Raw genomic sequence first — 20,329 nt, forward strand, 5'->3', positions numbered from 1 at the left:
TTCTCCCCCTGCTGACCTGTTACAAACCTAAACACCTCCAGGTGCTTGGCCTTCTAGCCTATAGCCTCCTACCTCTGACCTTTACCCTCTCTCCTTTTCCCTCTCACCCTGTCACCCCCACACACACCTCACATCCCTTTACTTGAAATGAAAGGTTGGCCTCTTTCTATCCTTGACCTCTTAGGGAAGGGATCACTGCCGCCACCTCGCTTTGGAACCCAGGTGCTTGAGTTGATGAGCAAACTGAAGGAGAGAGGAGAGTCAGCAACGCTTGGAGGACAATGGAATAAAAAAATAAAAAGCTTCTTTATTGCTAAAAGTAGAACACCTTAACCTCTCACCTCTGCCCCCATCCTTTACCACCCACCAATACCCATGCACCCCTCTACAGTAGTTCTAACCTCTAAGCCATGACCTTGTCCCTCCCCCTAGGCTCCCGGACAAAGGCACCATGAGGTCAGCCTGTCTCTCCCTGCTCCTGGTCACAGCGTGCTGGTCACTTCCCTTCCGCCAGTCGGGCTTCCTGGACTTCATGATGGAGGATGAGGCGGGCTCTGGCTTGCCAGAGGTGCCCATGGAGCCCAGCGTGGACATCCCCACCATGCCTGAAGGACCCAAGTGCCCCTTCCGCTGCCAGTGCCACCTGCGCGTGGTGCAGTGCTCCGACTTAGGTGAGACACTCTCCCAATACATTAGATTTAATATCATGACAGTATGTACTTCTGTGATTCAATGTGCTTTCATGAGCTGAGGTCAATTTGTAATACAGACAACCTGTTGCATCAGCTCTTCTCTCCCTCTCTCGTCTAACTGAGGCAGTCCCTTAGTTTACAAGATACATCTTCCTGATTCCCAAAGAGGTGTTCCCTCCATCTGGGGACCTCAGAGAAATGTTCAAAGAGTGTCTGGCGTTTGATCTACCCATCATCAGCTGGTTAATTGGCCTAAAAGAATATCGCCCCAGCCTGACCACTTTAAACGCTCTCAGATGCAGTGAATTTCACGCTCTTCTGCGACGATGACATAGTTTTGCCGTGACTTTGGCCTTTGTCTAATTTTCCTAATTGTTTTTGCAGACGCAGGGATATAAAAGGTTAGCGGGGCTTGGGAAAGTCTCGAACTCACCCCGGTTTAACAAGCCCAATGTTCTAAAGCTTGTTTTTTTCTCAGTCAGATCGCTCCTTTCTCCATCCCCACCGGAGGCAAACGAACTCTGCCACGAATTAGCCTGGCGCTCTGTTTCCAGAATTAGCCTGGCGCTCTGTTTCCAGAATTAGCCTGGCGCTCTGTTTCCCAGAATTAGCCTGGCGCTCTGTTTCCAGAATTAGCCTGGCGCTCTGTTTCCAGAATTAGCCTGGCGCTGTCTGTTTCCAGAATTAGCCTGGACGCTCTGTTTCCAGAATTAGCCTGGCGCTCTGTTTCCAGAATTAGCCTGAGCCTGTTTCAGAATTAGCCTGGCGCTGTTTCTGGCGCTCTGTTTCCAGAATTAATTAGCCTGGCTCTGTTTCCAGAATTAGCCTGGCGCTCTGTTTCAGAATTAGCCAGAATTAGCCTGGCGCTCTGTTTCTGTTTCCAGAATTAGCCTGGCGCTCTGTTTCCAGAATTAGCCTGGCTCTGTTTCCAGAATTAGCCTGGCGCTCTGTTTCAGAATTAGCCTGGCGCTCTGTTTCAAGAATTAACGCTCTGTTTCCAGAATTAGCCTGGCGCTCTGTTTCCAGAATTAGCCTGGCGCTCTGTTTCCAGAATTAGCCTGGCGCTCTGTTTCCAGAATTAGCCTGGCGCTCTGTTTCAGAATTAGCCTGGCGCTCTGTTTCCAGAATTAGCCTGCGCTCTGCGCTCTGTTTCAGAATTAGCCTGGCGCTCTGTTTCCAGAATTAGCCTGGCGCTCTGTTTCCAGAATTAGCCTGGCGCTCTGTTTCCAGAATTAGCCTGGCGCTCCAGAATTAGCCTGGCGCTCTGTTTCCAGAATTAGCCTGGCGCTCTGTTTCAGAATTCCAGAATTAGCCTGGCGCTCTGTTTCCACGCAGTTCAAATCATTTACTTGATCCTCTTAATTGTTTGTTAGATGATCCTGTTTATTTGCTTCATTCGCCCTTATGCTTTGGCCTGACTCATCTCTAGGACTACTGCTCTGCCAAGGGAAGTCACTCACCCAGTTGTTGGGCTGTAGCTCATGTAGCTTGTATAACTTCTCTTCTCTATGAGTTTGGTTGGTTTTGGGGCTTTACTCTTGTTTTAAAAGGGAGATGCAGGGGACGAATACTGGAGACAGACAAAGACAGAGTGAGAGATACAGATGGACTGGGATGTATGCACAGAGAGGAGAGAGAGAAGAAAGAAAGAAAGAGACAGAGAAAGAGACAGAGACCTGTGAAAGAAGAAGGAGGGTGAGGGACAGAGAAAGAGAGGAGGGAAATCAAAGAAACCGTGAGTTTCAGTGGAGGAAGAGAAAGACACAGACTGACCCACGCAGCCAGACAGACAGACAGACAGACAGACAGAACAACTACGACAGACAGATGGAGAGACTGATGGTCAGGAAAGGGCTGGTTCCATTACCTCACTGGGTCCTGTTAGCGCTGAACGTCTCCCAGGAGCCCCAGAGTTGGATCCTCATCTCCGGCACCGGCCCCTCTGGCCTGGAGACTGCATCTGTTCCCCAGACCTGCTGGCACACACACAGGCCTGGGAGGGAGGGGGCTGGATTGGATTGGTTTGCTTTCCATCCAATGTCACCCCCTTTTACAGTTAGAAAACTGGATGATAAAGGAAAAGTTAGCACAGAGACTTATTTCTGCAGGTGTCCAGCTGGCGGTGCGTGCTACAGTTATCAAATGTGTATGTGCAGGGATGAAGCGGGAAGTAGGGCAGAGGCTAGTAGTCTAGACGTTCACCAGACGTAGTTACAGTACATTATTTAAAAAATACTTTTGGCAATTACTCGACAGGCATTGTGGTGTACAGGGTTGGGCAGGTTACTTTCTAAATGTAATCCATTACAATTACTAATTACTTCTCCAAAATTGTAACGTAACTTTTGAATTGCCCAAATTCAGTAACGTAATCTGATTACATTCTGTTACTTTTAGATTACTTTCCCCTTAAGAGGCATTAGAAGAAGACAACAATGTATGTTACCAATTGAACGACATCTATTGCAGGATAAATCCGTGTTAAAGTTTACATAACAGGCCATATATGGATATTACATTTAATTTTATGGGTTGGTTATGTTGACATCTTCTAACCCATCGCTTTCTGCCACATATAATAATATGATTAAATTATATCTTTACATTAAAAACCAAAGTCCATCAGATTTCCAGTCATTCCAATAAATGTTATACCCCCTTGATCGTTAAGAATAGGACTTGGAAGTATAGATTAGCCAAATTGTTTTACCTGAGCATAACCCTAAAACTAAGGAGTTATTAGCGAGCCCTACTCTGTTGTTTATGATTTTGTTGTCATGGAGCACTAATTGGGCTCGTTGATTCGAGTTAAATGCTCTAATAAATGCTGTGCTCATGGAATGGCATGCTTTGAGCACTACTGAAAAGTGCTATTTACGTGTGAAAAATGATTGCCATATGCTGCATTTTTAGCTATAGGCCTATTGTTTACCTTTTTGTTGATGACACTTTGATATCTTAATAATATGCAGCTGTTTAAAGGGTAAATCCACAGATGAAACAATAAGAAAATGTCTGCCCCGCCTCTGTTTTGGTTCAAAGCTGAGGGATGAGCCTGGAGTGATATAACCACTCTTAGATTAATAACCCCCAAAAGATTTAACCATGTTATGAGGCTATACAGTGTTTGTTTACAGTTATAATGTTTACAAACATTGGAGTAAAACAAGCTTATATTCTGGACTCTCATGGAGTGTGACAGTTGAACTAATAAGCTCATGAGGCATTTATAAGTTATATTCTTCAAGAATCAATGGACACCGTATATAATTTATAAGTCCACAAATGGATGTAGAAACTACCCCTTTAAGTATATAAAAAGTGTGCAAGTTTGAGCACGTGTCAATTAGGCCTATGGATTTATACATTTTTTTCCAGCATGAATTAGATTGAGCAATAACAGCCCTATGTTGGGGCAGCAGCATAGCCTAGTGGTTAGAGTGTAGGGGCAGCAGCATAGCCTAGTAGTTAGAGTGTAGGGGCAGCAGCATAGCCTAGTGGTTAGAGTGTAGGGGCAGCAGCATAGCCTAGTGGTTAGAGCGTTGGACTAGTAACAGAAAGGTTGCAAGTTCAAGTCCCTGAGCCGACAAAGTACAAATCTGCGGTTCTGCCCCTGAACAAGGCAGTTAACCCACTGTTCCTAGGCTGTCATTGAAAATAATAATTTGTTTTTAACTGACTTTCCTAGTTAAATAAAGGTTAAATAAAAAATGTATTCCATAAGCGTGGATCTGCACTATGCAGCTGTTGCAAGAACACATTTTTCACTGGTTTCAAAAACAATGATTGATAGACAGCTTAAACTTGTTGAATTCAACCATTATTGGGTTCAAATAAACATTTAGATTTGTGAACAGCCATCCACAACAACCTCAATCTGTAAGGTGCAAATAGCTAAATGAGAGAGCAGCAGTGTGATTCACATCAATACACTGTGTAGATATCAATAATAAGTGATATCCGTATCACCATAGACTAAACCACTGCTGTCATCCTTACCTCCAAGCGTTTTTTCAAGTTGGATAATCTTTGGATGCCAAAAGCAGTTGCACCATTGGAAGCCATAGCTTGGATTGTAGCCTACAAAAGCCTATTCCTGCTCTTTTCCCTCAATCCATCAAACACATTTGGTGTGTCATCATAGTGGTCTCTGACTGTGCTCAGGTGGAACAAATTTAAACGTGCTCCTTTTTTCAATGCTGATTTAAAATGTCATTGTGAAAACAGAGAAGTGTCAAATATTTATTTTTTCTAACACTCTTTCTGAATTAAAAAGTAATCCTCAAAGTAATCATCTATTTTTTCAAAAGTATCTGTAATCTGATTACTATATTTTTGCTGGTAACATAACAGATTACATATAGGATTAAAGTTTTTTTGTAATCCCTTACATGTAACAGATTACATGTAATCTGCTACTCCCCAACCCTGGTGGTGTACTATCAAAACAGGTTCCTTTCTTTCTGAGTTAGGAAATTAGGTTTAATGAACACAAGACTCGGTTTCATTAAGGTTTAGATTAAAAACAGGCTGATGTTACAGTCGTCAATGGGATATAATGTTCCCAGTTGCCTTGAACTATCCTATCTAGGAGAGTTTGATTTAATGGGTCCCTATGTGTCAACAGGTGCTGTGGATGACAGAAGCCCTTCTTTTTCCCAATGCTCTAACTGAACTGAGTCATTACTAGTGTTGCTGACAGACGTAGCTACACTGTGCTGCTGTGAATGGACAACGTAATGGAAAATTCACGCTCAACTCAGGGACAATCAGACCCATAATGACTGAACAGACCTTCCCCTCACAAGGAGAGAAAGGATTGCAGGGCTGGACATTTTTAAATGTTGCAATTAATGCTTGGATGTGCTGAAAGCATGAGGGCGAGAGGCCAGGGAAATCATATGCTTGATATCACATTAATTTGGCTTTGAAATTGCTACAATAAAGGGACTATGTTGGCATTCAGCTCCTATTTTTCTAGTCTGCCACTTGTCAAGAGGTCATTTTACCGTGCCAGTATCTCAACAAGAACAGAGCGTACTATCTCAACCTCTGGTTTCTCTCACTTACTTATGTATCAGCCAAGCCGACTTTCTTAAATGGAAACATAATCTGCAGAGCACTGAGACGATCTGACCAGCCATTTTATCTGTGTCATTGCTATGGAAATGCTCCCAAGTTTGAACAAAAACATGTTTTTTTTTATAGATGTTCTTACTTTTAATGGAAGATTCAAATCAAATCAAATCCAATTGTATGAGTCACATGTGCCGAATAGAACCTTACAGTGAAATGCTTACTTACGAGCCCCTAACTGACAGTGCCGTTTCAAAAAATAAGGATAAGAATAAGAGATAAAAGTAACAGGCAATTAAAGACGAGCAGTAAAAAATAACAATATATACAGTGGGGTGCCGGTACAGAGTCAATGTGCGGGGCACCGGTTAGTTGAGGTAGTATGTACATGTAGGTAGAGATAATTAAAGTGACTATGCATAGATGACAACAGAGAGTGCCAGTGGTGTGGAGACAGGAGGGTAAGTGGGGGGGGGCAATGTGAATAGTCTGGGTAGCCATTTGACTAGATGTTCAGGAGTTTTATGGCTTGGGGGTAGAAGCTGTTTAGAAGACTCTTGGACATAGACTTGGCACTCCAGTACTGCTTGCCGTGTGGTAGCAGAGCGAACAATCTATGACTGGGGTGGCTGGGGTCTTTGACAATTTTTAGGGCCTTCCTCTGACACCGCCTGGTATAGAGGTCCTGGATGGCAGGAAGCTTGGCCCAAGTGATGTCCTGGGCCGTTCGCACTACCCTCTGTAGTGCCTTGCGGTCGGAGGCCAAGCAGTTGGCATACCAGGCATTGATGCAACCAGTCAGGATGCTCTCGATTGTGCAGCTGTAGAACCTTTTGAGGGTCTGAGGACCCATGCCAAATCTTTTCAGTGTCCTGAGGGGAATAGGTTTTGTCGTGCCCTCTTCACGACTGTCATGGTGTGCTTGGACCATGTTAGTTTGTTGGTGATGTGGACACCAAGGAACCTCTCAACCTACTCCACTGCAGCCCCGTCGATGAGAATGGGGGTGTGCTCAGTCCTCTTTTACCTGGAGTCCACAATCATCTCCTTTGTCTTGATCTCGTTGAGGGAGAGGTTGTTGTCCTGGCACCACACGACCAGGTCTCTGACCTCCTCCCTATAGGATGTCTCGTTGTTGTCGGTGATAAGGCCTACCACTGTTGTATCATTGGCAAATTGAATGATGGTGTTTGATTCATGCCTGGCCGTGCAGTCATGAGTGAACAGGGAGTACAGGAGTGGGCTGAGCATGCACCCTTGAGGGGCACTTGTGTTGAAGATCAGCGTGGCGGATGTGTTGTTACTTACCCTTACTACCTGGGGGCGGCCCGTCAGGAAGTCAAGGATCCATTTGCAGAGGGAGGTGTTTAGTCCCAGGGTCCTTAGATTATTGATGAGCTTTGAGGGCACTATTGTGATGAACGTTGAGCTGTAGTCAATGAATAGCATTCTCACACAGATGTTCCTTTTGTCCCGGTTGGAAAGGGCAGTGTGGAGTACAATAGAGACTACATCATCGGTAGATCTGTTGAGGCGGTATGCAAATTGGAGTGGATCTAGGGTTTCTGGGATGATGGTGTTGATGTGAGCCATGACCAGCCTTTCAAAGCACTTCATGGCTACAGACGTGAGTGCTACGGTAGACATTTAGGCAGGTTACCTTAGTGTTCTTGGGCACACTATGGTGGTCTGCTTAAAACATGTTGGTGTTACAGACTCGGACAGGGAGGGGTTGAATATGTCAGTGAAGACACTTGCCAGTTGGTCAGTGCATGCTCGCAGTACGCATCCTGGTAATCCGTCTGGCCCTGCGGCCTTGTGAATGTTGACCTGTCTAAAGGTCTTACTCACATCGGCTGCAGAGAGCATGATCACACAGTCTTCCGGTACAGCTGGTGCTCTCATGCATGTTTCAGTATTATTTGCCTCGAAACGAGCATAGAAGTAGTTTAGCTCATCCGGTAAGCTGTGCTTCCCTTTGTAGTCTGTAATGTTTTGCCCTTTGTTATTAAAGGTTGGGACTAGTGAGTGTGACCATAGGCACTATAAATACATCCATTACACATAGGTGGCTCATAGCAGAAGTCTGTTGTCTGCTATTCAGTCTTTCTTTTCAAATCCTTCCAGAGGACAAAAACCCTGAGACTAAACATCTCAACCAGACTTTCCTGCGACCTGACTCTCAGTAACTGACCTCTCATCCCTGTCCCCCTCTCCTACACGTAGACACACTCTCTCCAAACTGTTTACCGTACCAACCACGTCAGCTCTGACTGACAGAATGCCATGTGGTTCACCTCACACTGCTAGAGGAAAAGAAAGAGAGAGAGAGAGAGAGAGAGAGAGAGAGAGAGAAGGCGATGGATGGAAAAGGGGATTGAGTAGATGAGAAAGAGACTTAATGGAAGGGTGAAGGGATATGAGAGAAGGACATGAGGAGTGAGAGAAGATATTAAGTGGGAGATGGAGAGAGGGAGCACAGTGGTGATATGCCGCACAGTGAGAGCCTACAGACAGCTGTGTGGAGGATTGTGGGGCTTGGGCAGGGTAGGAGAAACTGATAGAAAAGCCATCTGAGCTGAAGAGAATGTTTGTGTAAGTGGGGCATGCTCAAAGGTTTTAAGCCAAAGTGTGTCTGCATATGTGGAGTTTAAAAGACACAGCATTTAAGCCCTGAATGACTAAACAGTTTATTCTAGAGTCAACCGCCGTCCTCTAGAATGGAAACCAGCCATGTGAACCTTGACCCTTAGACATTGTGTTGTTTAGATGACTTGTGGTAGCTCTCTGTGTTCGCCCTCTATTTAAAACAATACCCATAGAATAGAACAGAACAGAACAGAACAGAACAGAATAGAATAGAGTAGAATATGCAATAATAGAATAGAATGGAATAGAACACAAGAGAATAAGAATGGAATGGAATAGAATAGAAGACAATAGAATAGAAAATAATAGAATAGAACAGAATAGAATAGAACACAATAGAATAGAATAGGATGGAATAGAATATAACAGAACAGAATATAATAGAAAAGTTCAAATAGAACAGAATAGAACAGAATCATAATCCACAAAAATACATCATTTACCCAATACATCTACATAGTGTATACATCACCCCAGCTTATATTTCACTCAGTGTTCTCCCTCAGAACATATGGTTCTGGTTTACCAGTCATATAGACAGGTGACATTTACTGTCTCAGTGCCAAATAATGCAATGTACTCTCCAACCCAAACTGCATGCAATGAGGTCAGTGTCCAGGTATGTGGACACTTGAAATTGACGGAAATTCATTTTGAGTCCCATTTCCGCACTGTGTGCCATAGATTGTTTCAATGCTAACTCATGGGGTATCTGGTATCACTCATGTCTGGACTATTACCATGAAACACATCATATGTTGGTTCTTTGGGGTTATTCACTGTTGACATGCTAAACATTTCTGACTTGCTAACTGGTTGAACTCGGCACAGTTAGCAAGTCTGAAATGTCCTAGTTTCCTTGTTCCGACTAGCACGTGAACGCGCCATAATCTCTCCACCACACTCTACTGCGAACTTCATTTCCCATTAGCTAGCAGGCTTGCTTGCAGCACAGCTCAAGAAGTCTCCTTTCACCTGGACAAACATACCATAGACACGGCCAAGCGTTCACACACACACTCCTTGTCATGCCTCATCATGCACACAAATGCTTATGGCAGGGTTGGGCCAAACCTAATTTCATTCAACATCATTAACTCTGAAATTGAATGTAAAATACAATGAAATAAAAAAAATGGGTAAATGAATGAATGAATTAAAATCACATGAAACTAGCTTCAACGGACTGGCCTAGAAGTATCTCTCCTCTCCTTCCTGTTTTGTCTCGGTCTGTGAGTATCTCTACTCTCCTTCCTCTTCTTCTGCAGGGCTGAAGAGTGTTCCAGATGAGATCCCTGCAGACAGCACCCTGCTGGACCTGCAGAACAACAAGATCACTGAGATTAAGGAGAATGACTTCAAGACTCTGAAGGGACTCCAAGTAAGAGTTTAACACTCAATATGTCCCCTCCACTAAACACTCAATATGTCCACTAAACACTTACAACTGTATGTCCACTAAACACTCAATATGTCCACTAAACACTTAATACAGTATGTCCATTACACACTCAATATGTCCACTAAACACTCAATATGTCCACTAAACACTCAATATGTCCACTAAACACTCAATATGTCCACTAAACACTCAATATGTCCACTAAACATACAAATTGTCCACTTTATTGCAGCTTTTCACCAAATACTGAATGGCCCCTTACTTTTTGCATTTTCCAAAAAACTGATTCACAATTCGCCATGTTGTATCAATTCTTCTAGGGAGTGCAATGTTGACATCCCTTCAAAGTATACACCAGAGTGAGTGTAGAAACCTGAAAGTCTTGGGTAGGAGAGAGCTAACGGGAAAACACTGAAGCTGGACTTGAAGCCGGGTTTTATTGGATGACATCCTAACAGGCTTGTTATACATGCAAAAGTATCGGCTGGAGCGAAGCAGTGGAAATCTGATTTATCTCTGGACTTTCTTGAGACAAGAGGGAGCTTAAGTGTGTGTGTGTGTGTGCGTACTAGTGTGTGTGTGTGTGGGTGCCTGCGTGTGTGTGTGTGTGTGTGTGTGTGTGTGTGTGTGTGTGTGTGTGTGTGTGTGTGTGTGTGTGTGTGTGTGTGTGTGTGTGTGTGTGTGTGTGTGTGTGTGTGTGTGTGTGTCCCACGTGTGTATACTTTTTTTGGAGAGCTGATTTCCTGATCATATTCCAAACCACTAACATGTTTAACTAACATGTTTAACTCGGATCAAAGATCCTAAAAATAGTCTACCAAAGGAAACAGCACTGTAAACATTTGTTTTATCCACAGGAATCCAGGTACCAATGTTCCCCAGGTGCCATGGAAACGATTCTCCTCTGGGCCATCGCGTGACCTCTCTACACGTGTATAGCTTTCTGACCTGTAATAAATAGCCTCCCTCTGTCAAACGGCCCACACTGTTTCCACCCCCGTACAAGTACATTAGTTGTTCTCTCCGGAGGGAATTTGCTGCATTCTCTGCATTCTCCATTCTTCCACCCCCGTCTGCAGCCTTGAGTAAGGAACGGTCCACTAGAGACAAAGCAATTTCTCTTGCGGAATTTCTCAGAAATCGCCTCCAATCACAACAACCCTGGCACCTGTGCTCTTTCAGACTAGGTCCAAGGGTGTGTTGGGATTACTGTACAGACGTTAAAAAACAATCTCACATTTCAGTTACCTTGGATACGTTCAATTGAGTCAGTCCATACTTGGGAAATGTAATCAAACAGTCTGCAATAGGTCGAAAACATCGTATTTTGTTGATGTCAAGCGTTTAAGATGCTCGTCAAAATAGTCCAGTCTGTTTGTGAAGCTATTTTTGCAACCTCACTATGATATAATGAAAAGTCTTCGTTCAATTACTTCATTTTATACACATAAACAATGATCACATACACCCACGGGAAGTTGTAGCCACATTAAAGTAGCCAGTGACAGAACACATTTCAGAGTAACACATCATTGCTAATGATAATAATGTTTGTTTTTACCTTTATTTAACTAGGCAAGTCAGTTAAGAACAAATTCTTATTTTCAATGATGGCCTAGGAACAGTGGGTTAACTGCCTGTTCAGGGGCAGAACGGCAGATTTGTACTTCGTCAGCTTGGGGACTTGAACTTGCAACCTTTCAGTTACTAGACCAATGCTCTAACCACTAGGCTACCCTGCCACCCCATATAGTGCAATAATGTAGCTAGCTATCGCAAATAGAAAAAGCTATCTCAAATAGAAAAAGCTATCTCAAATAGAAAAAGCTATCTCAAAAGCTATCTCAAATAGGAAAAGCTATCTCAAATAGAAAAAGCTATCTCAAAAGCAATCTGAAATAGAAAAAGCTATCTCAAAAGCAATCTGAAATAGAAAAAGCTATCTCAAAAGCAATCTCAAATAGAAAAAGCTATCTCAAAAGCAATCTCAAATAGAAAAAGCTATCTCAAATAGAAAAAGCTATCTCAAAAGCAATCTGAAATAGAAAAAGCTATCTCAAAAGCAATCTGAAATAGAAAAAGCTATCTCAAAAGCAATCTCAAATAGAAAAAGCTATCTCAAAAGCAATCTCAAATAGAAAAAGCTATCTCAAAAGCAATCTCAAATAGAAAAAGCAATCTCAAAAGCAATCTCAAATAGAAAAAGCTATCTCAAAAGCAATCTGAAATAGAAAAAGCTATCTCAAAAGCAATCTGAAATAGAAAAAGCTATCTCAAAAGCAATCTCAAATAGAAAAAGCTATCTCAAAAGCAATCTGAAATAGAAAAAGCTATCTCAAAAGCAATCTCAAATAGAAAAAGCTATCTGAAATAGAAAAAGCTATCTCAAAAGCAATCTCAAATAGAAAAAGCTATCTCAAAAGCAATCTCAAATAGAAAAAGCTATCTCAAAAGCAATCTCAAATAGAAAAAGCTATCTCAAAAGCAATCTCAAATAGAAAAAGCAGTTTCCCATTTGTACATTAGCATAGATATCTACATAGCAATTAGCATTACCACAAACATACTAATTATAATTAGCATAAACATACAAATTATAATTAGCAAAACATATTACATTAGCTTAAATATAACAGGGATCGTTCTCTCTCCAATCTCCCCAGACCCTGATCCTGGTGAACAACCAGATCACCACAATCCACCCCAAGGCCTTCATTCCCCTGGGCAAGCTGCAGCGCCTCTACCTCTCCAAGAACCACCTCAAGGAAATGCCCGCCAACATGCCCAAGAGCCTGCAGGAGCTTCGCATCCACGAGAACAAGATCACTAAGATCAAGAAGGCCTCCTTCGAGGGCATGGCCCAGGTCATCGTCATGGGTATTGACCAGACCTGGGTTCAAATACTATTAGAAATCGTTCAGATATTTTGTGCCCTTGCTTTAGCCTGCCTGTATTGCCTTAATGACAAGTCTGTTTTCTTCTGTTGGGTGCATAATGAACTCAACCCATCCCTTGTTCTGTACTCAAATTCCATATGATAGAACTAGTCTAATCCTTAACACACATACTGTATACAGAACACACAGTCACTTGAACATGTTTTCTTAATTGACTGCATAGTAGCAATAGGACAGGAGCAAGATAACAGGTTTTCAGCTAAAACGTAAACGTAAAACATTACAGTCAGAGACTGTTTTCTCTGTTTTCTTTTCTGTCTCCTCCTCCGATTGTCTACCTATCTATTTATCTTCCTCTCTGTCGACCTCTCTATTTATCTTCCTCTCTGTCTATCTCTCTATTTATCTTCCTCTCTGTCGACCTCTCTATTTATATTCCTCTCTGTCTATCTCTCTATTTATCTTCCTCTCTGTCGACCTCTCTATTTATCTTCCTCTCTGTCTACCTCTCTATTTATCTTCCTCTCTGTCTATCTCTCTATTTATCTTCCTCTCTGTATATCTCTCTATTTATCTTCCTCTCTGTCTATCTCTCTATTTATCTTCCTCTCTGCCTATCTCTCTATTTATCTTCCTCTCTGTCTATCTCTCTATTTATCTTCCTCTCTGTATATCTCTCTATTTATCTTCCTCTCTGTCTATCTCTCTATTTATCTTCCTCTCTGTCTGCCTCTCTATTTATCTTCCTCTCTGTCTATTTATCTTCCTCTCTGTCTACCTCTCTATTTATCTTCCTCTCTGTCTATCTCTCTATTTATCTTCCTCTCTGTATATCTCTCTATTTATCTTCCTCTCTGTCTATCTCTCTATTTATCTTCCTCTCTGTCTATCTCTCTATTTATCTGCCTCTCTGTATATCTCTCTATTTATCTTCCTCTCTGTCTATCTCTCTATTTATCTTCCTCTCTGTCTATCTCTCTATTTATCTTCCTCTCTGTATATCTCTCTATTTATCTTCCTCTCTGTCTACCTCTCTATTTATCTTCATCTCTGTCTATCTCTCTCTTTATTTCTGCTCCCTCTGTCTCTTAATACTCCATCTCCCTTAATTCTCTCTCTGTCTCTCTGTCTGTCTCTCTCTCCCTCCTTCTCTTTCCAGAGCTCGGCTCCAACCCCCTGAAGAGTGCAGGGGTTGAGGCTGGGGCATTCGGGGCCCTGAAGAAGGTCTCATACATCCGCATTGCAGACACCAACCTGACAGAGATCCCCAAAGGTACTGCCCTCTCTGGTCACCCCATCACAAATCATCCTTCCTTCCAGTCCCTTGAAGGGATCATAGGAAATCTAACACAAGGCTAGGTATGAGATCCATTACATAGCTTTCACCTATCCAGCCATGTCAGATCATTTCACTGTGAGGATCCAACTAAAGAATATGGAAAATAACATGTCATTTCAATAAAGGATGGCTGTAAGGATTTTGACCACACTACAACAACAAAATATGTATTCAACATACTGTATAATTCTAAGGCAACCAGCTGCAATGAGATTGTGAAAATGTTTGTTGAGCAAACTCACAACAATAGTTGGTGTGTGAACATTTTGTTGAGCAAACTCACAACAATAGTTGGTGTGTGAACATTTTGTTGAGCATACTCACAACAATAGTTGGTGTGTGAACATTTTGTTGAGCATACTCACAACAATAGTTGGTGTGTGAACATTTTGTTGAGCAAACTCACAACAATAGTTGGTGTGTGAACATTTTGTTGAGCATACTCACAACAATAGTTGGTGTGTGAACATTTTGTTGAGCAAACTCACAACAATAGTTGGTGTGTGAACATTTTGTTAAGCATACTCACAACAATAGTTGGTGTGTGAACATTTTGTTGAGCAAACTCACAACAATAGTTGGTGTGTGAACATTTTGTTGAGCATACTCACAACAATAGTTTGTGTGTGGACATTTTGTTGAGCATACTCACAACAATAGTTGGTGTGTGAACATTTTGTTGAGCATACTCACAACAATAGTTGGTGTGTGAACATTTTGTTGAGCAAACTCACAATTGCAACTTAATGCCTTTCAATTGCACGTTGAATCAACATATGATTATTTTTTACAGTGCAGGGCCTGAATCTCTATGTTCAACCAGGACTGGTTTGAATACTTCACAGCTCAATAGCTCCAGCTAAAACAAAGGAATTCAAGATAACAGCGAGAATCTCTTACTCAATCGACCACAGACAAAATCATCAATCATCTTGCACTGCAAGAATGCACATGTGGATTCATAGGCTCCACTGAACAATGGTTACAGTGTGGATCCTAGACAGGAAAACTAAAACAGCATATTAATTCAAAGGCGTGTAAGATGAATGTTATCTGGTCTATTGTGGGAATCTGGCAACCAGTTCAGATCGAATAGTACTCAGAGAGAGATCCTCTAATCTAATGCTTTAATAGGAATAGAAGGGATGAAGGATAGGCCTCTGGATGTTAGAGGCTGCGTCTGAGTTTGCATCCTATTCCCTATAGTGCACTATTACCTAGTCAAAAGTAGTGCACTAGGGATTAGGGTGCCATTTCAGATGCATTAGACTTAGTATGGATTCAGAGTCCTAATGGCATACTGTATGTAGACATTAACCACTTACCTTCCCCTCACCATAACTGCTGTGGTTTCCCCGGTTGTTTGTCCTCTCGTCACTGTCTCTCTCCTGTGGGTTGCCAGGTCTGCCCTCCTCCCTCTCCGAGCTCCACCTGGACAGCAACAAGATCACCAAGGTGCAGGCGGACAACCTGAAGGGCCTCAAGAACCTGGCTAAGTAAAGATGTTTCAACACTTCTACTCACTTTCAAAAACTTTTTTTTTTCAAAAACGGTTGATAAATGCTCTTGACGAGGACAAAGCATGCTTACAGTATTCTTCTTCACTGGATTTGATGAGTGGGTCAACACTCATAAGTAGTCCTGTAGTGGGATATTGGGTCATCTCTAGACAACAGTGCCTCGCACACACACGCACACACACACACACACACACGCATGTATTTCAAACCTTAGCAACAATCCTGGGTTAGTTCAGCTATATATGGAGTATTTGAATTGATGCGGTGCTTCTTGGCATTAATGCCTCTAGTGTTTTTTGTACCACATCGTCTCATTCACTGGAGCAGCATGTCCAAAACTCCCAGTCTGCCCTGTACTCTGCTGCTAGTACTGTCTCTGTCTCTGTGTATCTCTCTGTGTCTCTCTCTCTGTGTGTCTCTCTGTGTCTCTCTCTGTGTATCTCTCTGTGTATCTCTCTGTGTCTCTCTCTGTGTCTCTCTCTGTGTATCTCTCTGTGTCTCTCTCTGTGTATCTCTCTCTGTGTGTCTCTCTCTGTCACTCCCTGTGTGTATCTCTCTCTCTCTCTCTCTCTCTCTCTCTCTCTCTCTCTCTGCCTTCGTCACCACTCAGTAGTCCACTCTGCTCAACTCTGAGTGAGTTCTGCAATTAGAGTCCACTGCTGTATTTGTGGAAAGTAGCCAGGGCTTGAGAAAGAGCTATACATCATTACCAGATCTAAACCAACCAGACAGACTCACTCAGAGAACCCAACCTCTGGTTCTCTCTCACTCCTTGTGGCTGTGCCTGTGAGAGCTCTCTCACTCTGTCACTCTCCGCTTCGAGAGTAGGAAAAGACTCATGCCAAAGTAGGGAGACTAAACAACAGAAATATACTTTCAAGCAGTAGAAGGCAGTTTATTTTGGAAGAGCTACAGGATTCACTGAAAATATTATTTTCTATTTTCCGGATTGGCAACACGTTCGCGAGCAAGTATTTCATTTTGTCTACGAAGTTGGTCCCTTGGCAAAAGTAGAGCCTCTTTCTCATTTGCTAGTCTACATTCTGCCCATGGTTTTCATTGGCAGAAAACCAGTTTGTGTCTTTCCCATTGGATGTTTTCTTTCTCTCATTTGTTTTTATACATTCTGTACGTTGGGACTTGTAGGGACAGCTCAGGGCTTCATGCCCTCTTTTATCTCTCTTCTTCTGTACCTCTGTCTCATTGGCTCTTTTACACACCATGTCTCTTTCCCATTGGCTCTGACACATTCTGTGTCCCTCCCCATTGGCTGGTTTGTCTCCTAGGCTGGGTCTAAGCTACAATGAGATCAGCCAGGTGGAGAACGGTTCTCTGGCCATGGTTCCTCACCTCAGAGAGCTTCACCTGGACAACAATGCCCTGACCACCGTGCCTGCAGGCCTGCCTGACCACAAGTACATCCAGGTGGGTTCCACCGGACACACAGGTGTCCCGCCACACCTGGGAGAATGGGTAGAGGCTTCACGTCCATGAATGGTCCACCTCACACAGTGTTTTCTCAGGAGGGTGTAACCATTACAGATCAATCTCATGATGATGATGATGAAATAAATATGAATAAGTTGATTAACACAGAAATGATTTTCTGCCATTCAACAAAAGGAATTGTGTTAGCTTCATACATGACCTTTATATATGCAATGTTCATTTCCAGACATCCCTCCCTCTAACCACTCATTGTGGTTGATATGTTCCTAGGTGATCTACCTCCACAGCAACAAGATAGGGGTGGTGGGAACCCAGGACTTCTGCCCACCAGGCTACAATACCAAGAAGGCCATGTACTCTGGCATCAGCCTGTTCTCCAACCCCGTCCCTTACTGGGAGGTGCAGCCCATCACCTTCCGTTGTGTGTTCGACCGCTCCGCCATCCAGCTGGGCAACTACAGGAAGAAATAGAGAAAAAGTAGACCACCCCCAGAGAGAGTGTGTGTGTGTGTGTGTGTGAACCGCAGCCCCCCCATCCACAACACTGATCGGCAACTTTATCCCCATTTTAAAACCATAACGAACATCCAATACAGTTTTAACAGTTACAGTACTTAATGTTTTCATGAGCAAAGACACAACAGTTACAAAACTCAGTACCAAACCTTCCATAGATGGCTTAGTAATAACTCAAACCAGCTCTGTTTGCAAACAGTTGATTTATAATAGTCCATGTGTCATTTGTACATCATATTCTACAACAGTAATCACTGGCATTATCCTGTAACAGGTCTTCCATACACAATAAACCGTCAACTCATGAAATACTGTAACACTACCTCATGGTAGTTATCTGTCAAAAAGCTCAACTTAAAGGGGATGTCACCCACTTTTCAACCTCATTTTCATTATCTCCATTACAATACCATTGTCTACATATGTGAAAAAGTCCCATTTCTATGTTTTGTAGAAAACAAATATCAAGTTAAAAAGATATACCCAATGACATCATCAAGAAAATACCATCCCTCTGGCTAGAAACTCTTTGCAGGTTTTGAAAATCACTGTTTTAAAAAAAGCGTTTACTCCTACCCTGTGATGTCACAGAGGAGCATTTTTTTAGGACCTTTCTCCTTATCTATTTACCCACAGATCATAGACTAAACAACGTGTTCGTTTTCACACATGAAGACACTGATATGGTGCTGGAGATAATGAATATGAGGTTGAAAAGTGGCGGGATTGCCCTTTAAAAGAAGTCTGTGCAATGGTTTCGAAGTGTGTGCCCTCAGATTGCATGACTGAAATGTTATTTTTGTGTGTGAAAGAAACATTATGAAAGACAACAAAAATATTTTCAACAACAACAACAACAAAATATCTATGACCACTTTGAAAAAATGTACACGTTTAACCCTTTCATACCTCACACATGTCAGCGGGTTGAGATTGGCCGAAAAAACATCCGAAAAATCTGAATTTGCCCGGTGTAGACATGTTGTGTGCAACATGCCTTTACGTGCATAAATCTGTGACAATTACAGAAGGTAAACTGACCTGCGGAGCGGGCAGCCAAGGGTTAACTCCTGTCTTAATATCATTAACACCAGCTAGGATACTAGAATGTACTAGAGTATATTACCTGTGTAGTAGCTAGCGTTCAAAGTGTACATTTACATTTACATTTAAGTCATTTAGCAGACGCTCTTATCCAGAGCGACTTACAAATTGGTGCGTTCACCTTAAGACATCCAGTGGAACAGCCACTTTACAATAGTGCATCTAAATCTTTTAAGGGGGGTGAGAAGGATTACTTTATCCTATCCTAGGTATTCCTGAAAGAGGTGGGGTTTCAGGTGTCTCCGGAAGGTGGTGATTGACTCCGCTGTCCTGGCGTCGTGAGGGAGTTTGTTCCACCATTGGGGGGCCAGAGCAGCGAACAGTTTTGACTGGGCTGCGCGGGAACTGTACTTCCTCAGTGGTAGGGAGGCGAGCAGGCCAGAGGTGGATGAACGCAGTGCCCTTGTTTGGGTGTAGGGCCTGATCAGAGCCTGGAGGTACTGAGGTGCCGTTCCCCTCACAGCTCAGTAGGCAAGCACCATGGTCTTGTAGCGGATGCGAGCTTCAACTGGAAGCCAGTGGAGAGAGCGGAGGAGCGGGGTGACGTGAGAGAACTTGGGAAGGTTGAACACCAGACGGGCTGCGGCGTTCTGGATGAGTTGTAGGGGTTTAATGGCACAGGCAGGGAGCCCAGCCAACAGCGAGTTGCAGTAATCCAGACGGGAGATGACAATATTCATAATGTACCTTCACAATATGTCGTACTATTTGAAAGATTTCAGATTTTCTTTCTGTCACATTGTAGTCGATTGCCATGTCTCCTGCTTGCTTCACTGTTGATGTCAAGTTTTGTTGTTTTTACGAAATGTTCCGACAGTTTAAAGATTTCAGATTTTCCGTAAAGCATTTATTTCTTCTTCTACACATTCCATTCCCCCATCTGTCATGTAACATCAGCTCATACAACCAAGATGAAAATAGCTCTTAAAGATGTAGAATAAACCATATATACGTTCCGAAACAGAAGCCATGCCCAAAGATCTATACGCATGCTTTTCTTCTTTTGACTTGAAGCAAGGTTGTGCTTTCTGGAATGCCATGTTAATGCCTGTTTTGTTTCTCTTCTTTTCTTCTTTGCCTTTCTTTTCTTCTTCTTCTTTTTATAAGTCTGAAGAGAATTGGAGGCTTGCAGGCGGACTGTCATGCCTTCAGTGCCCATGTTAGTGTGAATGTTTGTATGTATAGACGCTGTATATAAATGCTGTATAAAAAAAACTCTCATTGCTTAAAAGCACAAGCACTTACAGTAGTTCAGACTTAATATATCAGCAATAAAGATGTTCCTCTCTTTTTTTCTAAGGCTTCCTGAACCAAATAAAAATACCAATTAAAAAGCAGCATTTTTCTGGGGGTGTCGCCATCAGAGGTCATAACCCTTGGTATGTTCACATTGTGTGTGTTGTTGTCATAGAGTTGGAAAGAGGGCCCACCTCCTATCTTTGACATTGTTGCTTCTGTGACAGCAAAGGTTTTGTGGCAAGTGTGCCCTCTAACCAACTCTATGGTCGGTGTGTAGGAGGGCGCTACTTGCCAACTCTATGGTCGGTGTGTGGGAGGGTGCTACTTGCCCTGTCACTAGCTGTAATATCTATGGAACAGTCAAACGAGTGTAGACTTCACAGTGATGGACAGAGTTTCCAGGTGAACAAGGTCGTGAGGAGGAACAGGTGGGAAAAGATTCACAC

At 42.7% G+C, this 20,329-nt stretch overlaps 1 protein-coding gene across 2 annotated transcripts in view; it reads left to right on the forward strand.

Annotated features, from left to right (window-relative positions):
* LOC115132917 (decorin) overlaps positions 1-19,981 on the forward strand; it is a 32,207-nt gene extending 12,226 nt beyond the window's left edge. For both annotated transcript variants that reach the window (XM_065021508.1, XM_065021509.1), the window contains 7 exons: positions 433-671; positions 9,686-9,798; positions 12,483-12,696; positions 13,876-13,989; positions 15,458-15,551; positions 16,862-17,000; positions 17,295-19,981. In XM_065021508.1, the coding sequence (XP_064877580.1) occupies positions 433-671; positions 9,686-9,798; positions 12,483-12,696; positions 13,876-13,989; positions 15,458-15,551; positions 16,862-17,000; positions 17,295-17,495 (1,114 nt within the window). In that variant the 3' untranslated portion in view covers positions 17,496-19,981. The remainder of the gene's footprint in view (positions 1-432; positions 672-9,685; positions 9,799-12,482; positions 12,697-13,875; positions 13,990-15,457; positions 15,552-16,861; positions 17,001-17,294) is intronic.
* The last annotated feature ends 348 nt before the right edge of the window (positions 19,982-20,329 follow it).

The sequence above is a fragment of the Oncorhynchus nerka genome, linkage group LG8 (genome assembly GCF_034236695.1).
Source record: "Oncorhynchus nerka isolate Pitt River linkage group LG8, Oner_Uvic_2.0, whole genome shotgun sequence".
NCBI classification, from domain to species: domain Eukaryota; kingdom Metazoa; phylum Chordata; class Actinopteri; order Salmoniformes; family Salmonidae; genus Oncorhynchus; species Oncorhynchus nerka.